General features: G+C 52.2%; 1 protein-coding gene across 8 annotated transcripts; it reads right to left on the bottom strand.

Annotated features, from left to right (window-relative positions):
* Positions 1-2,243: 2,243 nt before the first annotated feature.
* LOC149331495 (uncharacterized) lies at positions 2,244-7,690 on the bottom strand. Of its 8 annotated transcripts, none has more exons than XM_089556672.1 (8): positions 7,539-7,690; positions 7,057-7,094; positions 5,117-5,236; positions 4,902-4,985; positions 4,226-4,287; positions 3,983-4,062; positions 3,274-3,366; positions 2,244-2,547 (listed from the first exon to the last, which is right to left on the bottom strand). In XM_089556672.1, exons 2-8 carry the CDS (start codon positions 7,063-7,065, stop codon positions 2,387-2,389), a joined length of 609 nt encoding a protein of 202 aa, XP_089412798.1. In that variant the 5' UTR covers positions 7,066-7,094; positions 7,539-7,690; the 3' UTR covers positions 2,244-2,386. The 8 variants fall into 8 exon arrangements, with proteins under 8 accessions (XP_089412798.1, XP_089412802.1, XP_089412797.1 ...); XM_089556676.1 differs by having other exon boundaries at positions 2,244-2,444; XM_089556671.1 differs by having other exon boundaries at positions 2,244-2,444; positions 3,754-4,062; positions 7,539-7,688.
* Positions 7,691-8,039: the final 349 nt, after the last annotated feature.

Genomic DNA, 8,039 nt, shown 5'->3' with positions numbered 1-8,039 from the left:
TCTAACTAGGCTGCGCTGCCTCAATCACCCTTGCCCATGATGCACTCGATAGCTCGTAACAGTACAGTTTTTCATCTGAAAAACTCTCTGCACCCCAATTCTTGGCCGATCCCTCTTTGTGGGCATGCTATTGTCCGAGGATAACTGTCCCACGTATCTCAGTGGACACCCGAACCGCGCCGCAAGGAGGGGGAAGTGAAATTTATATGAGTGCCGTAGTGGAGCGCTAACAATTTTGACCACCCGAGAATCTTCAACGTGCAGACATCGCACAGCAAAGGGCGGAATTCAGGTGCTCGTCTGGAATTCTAGTCCCTAGCTTCCTGCGCAGTTTGCGAGGTGCTGCTGGTGGTAGGAATTGATGCGCAAGGCGTTCGAGACTGTGAACATGGGTTGGATTAGCGAATATGGTTGGGTGGTTTGCGTAAACTCAAGCTTGGCCATCCGCGTCCTCGTTTACTTCCAAGCACGATTGTTCGGAGGTCCAAGTTATGTTTGGCTCGGGGTCAATTTCATCCAGGAAACATCATATAGCTGGGTCAGCGGACACCTCAAACGCTCCAATACGTGCATGGCGACGCCGGTGGCCTGCTTCTCTAGGACAAGGCAATGTAAATTTGCCTGCCGCGTTTCGGCCACAGGTTTCTAGATCTGACGGCCGGTTTTCCACACGAGCCAAGGAATGCTCTCGCATTAAAACCACCTTTATGTGTGACAAGAAAGTTTGGGTGCGGTTTTCTGCTGCTGAATCTGGCTAGAGAGCGATAGCTATGGTTTATCAGGCTACTATACTTTACGCGGCTTGGTGTCTGTTACGTTGAGAGTTCCAGACATTGGATACGCAGCGCGCCCACCCTGGTGCATTTGATCGCGAGTGTTTGCTCATCCAATGAACACTACGCTGTCGGCGCTAACGAATGCAGCCCACATATCTCACCACCCCACGTACCCCAACGCGATAGCGCCCGCTTTTACAAAAATTGTTGACGTCAGAAGTCACGTGTGTCTCAGCTTTGTCACAGGGTGTTCATCGATACATCTTCGGCTACGTGGTCGTGTGAATCGACACACAATCATGCACTCTTCTCAGTTCCTTTCCTTTGACCTTGGTGCCGTGTGGTAGCTGCTTGGTTTACCTCTGGCTCAGTGCAAGGTCGTGGTCCTGCAGTCCGCGGCCTTAGCTTTACATGGCGTAGTGAAGCTTTCGCTGCAAGAATGCTAAACTCGCCTGAAACAATGCCACCGCTGCACGGTGCAGTGCTCGCTCTAAAAAAAAAAAAAAAAAAAAAAAAAAAAAAAAAAAAAAGAAGCGTTCATTGCCGAGGAAACTGTCCACAGTGGGCGCCAGAGAAATGCAGTTGGCGCTAAGTGCACAATACAGACCAGCTGGGCACGCAAACCTTCGGGTACAGTGCTCTAGAGCACTGTACTGTATGGCCGCCAGCATTCCGAAACGCATCATAAAAGCAGCCGACCACTCAAATCTCGGCTTGCTCCACTTCGTAATCTCGCCCCAACGGTGCCTTTCTAGAGTTCAGCCAGAGCGAACAATCCTGTTTCCGCAGATATCTGCACGCCAACGTGGAATTCAAACGCACGAGTAGAACGTGGTCGCTAACCGCGAATCCTGGTACGCCTACAAGTATTGCCCGAAAGCTCCAACTAAAAAATTGCAGAGGCTCAGCTTGGCTAAGCCTGGGGAATACGAAGCATAGTAGTGGCTAGGCTTGGTAATACATGGCTTTCCTTGGTTGAATACTTGGTCATTTTAATACAACCACTAGAAGCCTTCGTCGTGGGGGAAGACAACGGCATGGCTACAGCGGAACGCAGACTAACCCCGAGACGCGCGTTGGGCGAGTCTGCCTGCCCGGTGGAGCGAGCGTTTCACCTAGTGTGTGACCGCGCGTTCGAAATGCGCGGGTGTGACGGCTAGGAGCCCCACGGCGACGGCGCGAGGTGGAGGCCGGCTCTCATCCGTCGTCACGCGGTGTGACGTCACGGTGTCGCGTGGGGGATCCACGGCGACGGCGTGAGTGGCAGCTCTAGCAATACGCTTCGCATAAAACTCCTAAGCGGCTACACAGAAGCCCCTAGATACCTACCTGAGCTACAACGAAGAGGGCCATTTCGAACATACCAACCTTCCAGCAGACCATCTTCCGCCAATCCAGACGAAGGACCTACCTTTGCAATGCGCCTGAAGTCACCATTTGTGCAACCGCAAGAACACACGCACCAAGAACAGTTGTAGAAACCAGTTTATTTACACTTCAGTTCTAATCCGCAAGCACGAAGGTAGTACACGCCGAACCCAGAGCAACCGTTTACCGTTAACCAGCACTCCTAGATCGATCCCGTTAACCTCGGCCACCCGACTGCATCGTTAAGCTCCCTGGGAACCCGGATGAGACTTGGCCAACCAATCCCGAGTCGTGGGCCCGCTGCAAATGAAAAGGGGGGACAAGGGGCCACGAAGGGCCTCCCACAGACTTACCACAAACCCAGTTGGGAGGGTGTTGGAGGCAGTGTGCACCTGTAACCAGGCTGGAAAAAGTGGGAGGAGGGGAACATCGGTGAGTGGCCGGGGGCCCCCCCACCAACAGCCCCATAATGTACGCACACACCTCCGGCGCAACCGACAGCGTACAAAGCCTGAGCAGCGTAGTACGGCGTTCGGCCTGCGGGGTCAGCGTCACACGAAGCGCAGCAGTAACTCTCGAGACGGGGTTCTGTTGGCGACACCATGGACATTTATTGAGTGAGAGACGACGAGACGACGCTTTAGTAAAACTGGCCCGCTCCCCTCGGGCAGCGACTGCATTCGGACGACGAGACATGAGGTGTGGTGGTACACAGAGAAGAGAGCAAAAAAAAAAAAAGGCAGGATGATGGTGGTGGTTAACAGAGAGCGGCACTTGCGGCCAGGTTTTAAGTATGGGTGACGTGTGAGGAGGCGGAGGGCGCAGGCGCCCCGGTACGGCAGAGGCGGTCCAGCGGGCGGGCGCAAAGGGTCGGGCGGTCGTCACGCGGCGAGGGGGCGCTAGCCGCCGCACGCTACCTCCGACCGAAGCGCTAGCGCAACCGTCCGGGGTGTCGTCGCTGCGGGGGAGGAGGCAAGAGGCGACAAGTCACGACGACGCGCTGCCCATCATCGCGCTCGACCGCGCCACACAAGAGCGGCTAAGCCGACGCGACTACACACACAACTCGCGCGCACTCAAAATGAACCACCGCCACGGCTGTGGCTGGCGTCGCAAATTTCACCCTCACCTGTTGCGGGGGGAGCCGAAAGGCGCCTAGTAGCCACCGTAGGAGTAGCCGCCCATGCGGTCACTGGAACCGTAGCCAGCACCCCAGCTGTACCTGCAAACGAAACAAATTGCCATCAGCACAGGGCCCCTGCGACACAAACGTACCACATGCACAACAAGCAACCTACACCAAAGCTGATTTCACAAAAACAGGGGACCCCAAACAAGCTGGCAAGGCGATTCAACATGCAACTATGATGGGGCAAGCCAAATGGGTGATGGGGGCAGAAGCCAACCCACCCCGTCTTTTTGTGCATGCCAGGACAGGTCAAATCGGGTGATGGGAGCAAAGCCATCCTGCATTTTTGGTGCATGCAAATTCGGAGAAAGAGCCAGAGACAGCTTGACGGGATTCTAAAGGAGAGCGCCTCGGTAGAACCTCCCGCTACTAGCTGCGCACACACACAGTTTCTAGGGTGCGGATTAAGCGCCCGCTGACCCTGAGGCAGGGGGAGGCGACCGGCGGCTGTAGAGGGCATAGTCTGGAGCCGGCCTCCGCTCGTACATGTCAGGTCCCATGGAGGGGGGTCCCGGGGGCGGGCGTCGTGGTGCGTAGGGGTCGTCCCGGCGCTCGTACGGGGCTGGGTAGGGCCGCGGCCTGTCTACCATGGCCCTGTATGGGGCCCGATCATAGAAGTCGCCGCCCCGGCGGTAGTCAGCATAGCCACCTGGTCCGCCGCCATTGTAGTAGCCGCCCGAAGGTCTGCCATCGTAGCCGTTCCTCTGCATGCCCTGGCCATATGGTGGTCTGCACCAGAAAGCGACCAACACTGCCTCAAAGCACAATTCTGAAGTTCAGCGGGGACTGAAACTAAGTTCCTCTTTGACGCATGTATTGCAGCCAATGAGTTTCACTTTGGAAAACAAAAGCACATGACAATGCAAACAGAGCTGAGCACCAAGCGCCTCACCTCGGTCCTCCCTTGGCCCGACCAGGTGCCCCCGGCTCTTGGTGGAACTTGCTTGTGGAGCGCTGGCAGGCAGACAAAAGAACAGGTGCGTCAAGCCTCGAAACACGCGGACTACGGTCTTCGCAGGCAAATGTAAGTACATGCACAGCTGTGGGACCTCAAGATTCGTGCAAGCTCAACGCAAGAGCATGCCACAAGGGTCACTCAAAAGACCCCGAGATTTCTTTAGCCACCAATATGAAGGGCAGCCGCCTGCAATAGCAGCTGCCCGCAGGATGGGGCTGCGTACCTACCCAAACTGCCTTAGCTACAGGAACAATGGAGAGCACAGAGAACACCTCAAAAATCGCTAACTGCTATCAGTATAGTCAAACAAGGCTTTTAGGAACTCTACTAAATTGCCATTAGCACGGTGATGCAAGGCTGGAAGATTATCATAAGTTAGTACTAGCAGACAATGGTCAATATCGAACAGTTTGGATAATGTGGCAAACTGCATTCCTAGCAGCAATCAGAGTTCAGTTGCACAGTTCAAACCCAGATAGATACTGGCCAACGAGCAATTCAAGAAAACCAAAATCCTCAAGACAACTACTCCAAATTTTCCATCAGTTTACATAATTTACGCATCAAGTTGCATCAGCTAAACATCAAACTATAGAATGAAAGGCCTCACCTCAACTGACAATGTGGAACCCATGAAGTTGTAGTTGTTCAGGTTCTTCAGAGCCTCCTCGGCCTGTTCCTCTGTGGCCATGTGCTGCAACATCACCAATCAAGAAGCACAACATGTTAGCCAAACCCAGAGCCACCACTCCTCTGCCCAGCGACGGGAAGGTGGGGAAAAAAAAAAAAAAGGCCAGAGGCAGAGCTCACGCCAGCAGCACTCACCACGAAACCGTACTTATTGATGACATCACACTCCGTCACAGTGCCATACTTGGCGAAGAGCTCCTGGAGTTCCTCTGTGCGAAGGCCGTCTGGCAAGTGGCCCACGAAGAGCTTTGTCCTCTGCCAAGAGAAGCGGCACGCGCAACATTGCAACCTCCCAGAATCATTTGGCAGTGACTGCCAATGACGCAACACACCATTAATGCAATGGTGCAAACCGCACCACTTTAGCTGATGCGGCCACCCTGACCGCCTTCCAACACTAGCAGAAATAAATAGGAAAGGGTTTTCAAGGACCTGCATGGACCCTGCTATACCAATGCTCTGTTCTGCACAAGCTTCAAGCAAACTAAGTCTGGAAAATACATCTGCCCCAGGTAGCAACAGTGACTGGTGTGCTCATGTCGACTGCAGCAGCGACATTTGCAAGCATTAAAAAGGCTGAGCACGAGATGCATTCTGCAGTATCTTCGCATGCATTATGAGCGATTAGACTTCGCAGCTCTATTTCTGTGCCTGTACAAATTTAGTGGCCACAGCACAAAAATAAGGACGTGTGCATGGCAAAAGTGCTATATTTCTGGGGCTCGAAGGAGCAGTGCAAGCCAGAAACTCGTCGGGCAATGCTCATGCTGACCAAGCTCGAAATTCATGCTGCCGTTCCAACCAAATTTTTTTTTGAGTCGGCAAGTGCTTAAGGTAGGAACATGGATCTGCTTAGGAAAGGCAAGACTGAACGCATTGAAAGTTCATACCAGTCAGTGCAATAAGAAGATTTCAGATCAAAGAGACCAGCGAAGATGCCACTGGACAAAGTTACTATATGCAAAATTGCATGCTCCCCAGGCAAGCAATGCACTTTTACAGCTCAAGGAGTTTGTTTCTAAGCAGCAAAGATGAATTGACACAAAACCAGCCACACCATGTGGTCAAAAAGCAAACCATGTGGATGCATATTTTTGACAAAGTCTGCCAGCTATGGGAAAGCCAAGTGCACCCTCAAAGCCACACAAGCATCAATTCCATGGCAACTTATGCACACATGCAAATGTCTCAAGACAAACTGCACATCAACCATTAGTTTCCTTCATACTACCCTTAAATGCAACAATGCCAACTAGTTATTACAGGAATTTTGCTATAGGCAGTAAGAAAAATCACCCAAACCGGCCAACAACTTTCAATGGCATGCACACTAGCCCTTAGTTTCGAAGGATGCGCGAAACAATTCCACAGCATTGACCTTAATTGGGCGAACAGCAGCAATTGCTAGCATCCACCACACTTGAATACGAATGACCTCGTGCATCGGCGGGCACATTTCTTGACGCTTTTGAGCGGGCTTCTCATATAAACCTACTCCCCTTCAAAGGCGCGATTTCCTGTTCCCGCTAAAGATTAAAATTGAGAGCTATAAAAGCGCATTAGAATGAAGCGCTAGCTACTTTATTTAAAGCATTGCACTGAAGTCGGTATTATAGCACATTACACTCGAGTAACGAGGGCACTAAGTACTGCCTGAATAAAGCACAGCTTAGAATTTGAAAAGTTCAACTCGCTCCTGTTACCGGTCACCGCGCTAGCGCAGGCTGATGAAATGGCAGCGTGGGCAATAAAATAACTCGCACGAAGAATGCTCCACAGATGGGCGCAACGCGGCGACCACATGCCGGCGAACTACAGAGTCGGCCAAACAATGCCTCGCACAACGCCGTTTCAAAAAGCTCCGCAGTCCCAACTCCGCGCCTCTATACCCCGCCAAAGCTCGCTAAAAATAAGCGACAGCTTCCCATCGACGAGCGGCGGAAGCGCGATAGGGCGTCACACTCTTCACTGCCGTTTCCTAGGCGGGCAAAGGTACGGCCAGGAACTGGTTCAGGGCTAGCGCGACTAAAATAAAAATCCAAAGAAAAGAAAACCGCCTCAGCCGAGCAACTCACCGGCGACATGCTGAAGCACCGCTGACGGGCGGCAACACCTGCGAACACAAAGAAAGAGAACAATCACACACACCGCTATGGCCGCCTTCACCTGCGCAATCCCTCGCGTAACGAACAGATCGCGGCACGATTAGCGGAAGCGTGGGAAACCCGTCGTGGATAACGTACTAGGCTTAGCGAATTAAAGCTACCACCACGCCGGCCTACGACTACGGCAAGCGTATTGGCCACGCCGCTCAGCTGCGTGAATTCCAAAGACATAGGAACGTGCTAAGTTGCCGTGATAAAGCGAAGCGCGAACGTCCATACATTTCTCGCTGACCGGCGAAACCGGGACTATCGCTCACTGCTTAGGCTTAGCAACAAAAGACTGCGTCAAAGACCGCCGGCGTCGAATTCGCCGCTACATGCACTTTGCCGGTGTCTCATTTTGTTTTCAAACTGTCCGGGAAAATGATTAGCTTATTCGAAACGCCACTCACCTTTTCACACGCGCTGATCACGTCAACAGTGAAAGACAGCCACCAGGCCTGCGATGCAACGACCACAAACCACGAGCTTGGCGCGAAATATGGCGCTGTTTCCAGACTGGCTTCCTAACAAAAATGTGCGTATCCCACAATGCACTACGAGAATAAACGTTTCCGCGGAACTTTTCCTACCATGACGCAATGGATGGATGATGTCAGTGAGTCACACCGGTACGCGGAACTTTCCCAGTGCTTTCTCACGTTGGAACTCAAGCTATTCGTGCTCAAATTTTTCCTGCCGTTGTTTAAAAATGGCAATACTAAAAATTTGGCATGCTGTAAGAACACTAGTTTCGATTTTACTGTTTTAGTCAGACACATGCTGTTTCTTCAAAGCTATCTTCTTGAAGCCTGCGTGTTTGTATACGCCCTCTTCAGGGAAGCAGTTGATTCTATGGCTGATGTATTTAATATTTATTTCTTAAAGAATGCTTTTGCAGTTACTTTAAGGCA

Source organism: Amblyomma mixtum, chromosome 8, assembly GCF_055824585.1.
Source record: "Amblyomma mixtum isolate Tamu chromosome 8, ASM5582458v1, whole genome shotgun sequence".
Classification (NCBI taxonomy): Eukaryota; Metazoa; Arthropoda; class Arachnida; order Ixodida; family Ixodidae; genus Amblyomma; species Amblyomma mixtum.
The sequence above is the reverse complement of the archived record's forward strand: the minus strand, read 5'-3'. Positions and strand labels throughout refer to the sequence as shown.

Coding starts and splice junctions, on each gene's coding strand:
- LOC149331495 (XM_089556671.1), bottom strand. Junction 4,986..5,116: donor TCAATAAGTACGGTTTCGTG/GTGAGTGCTGCT, acceptor GTGATGTTGCAG/CACATGGCCACAGAGGAACA. Junction 4,288..4,901: donor GTTCCACATTGTCAGTTGAG/GTGAGGCCTTTC, acceptor TCTGCCTGCCAG/CGCTCCACAAGCAAGTTCCA.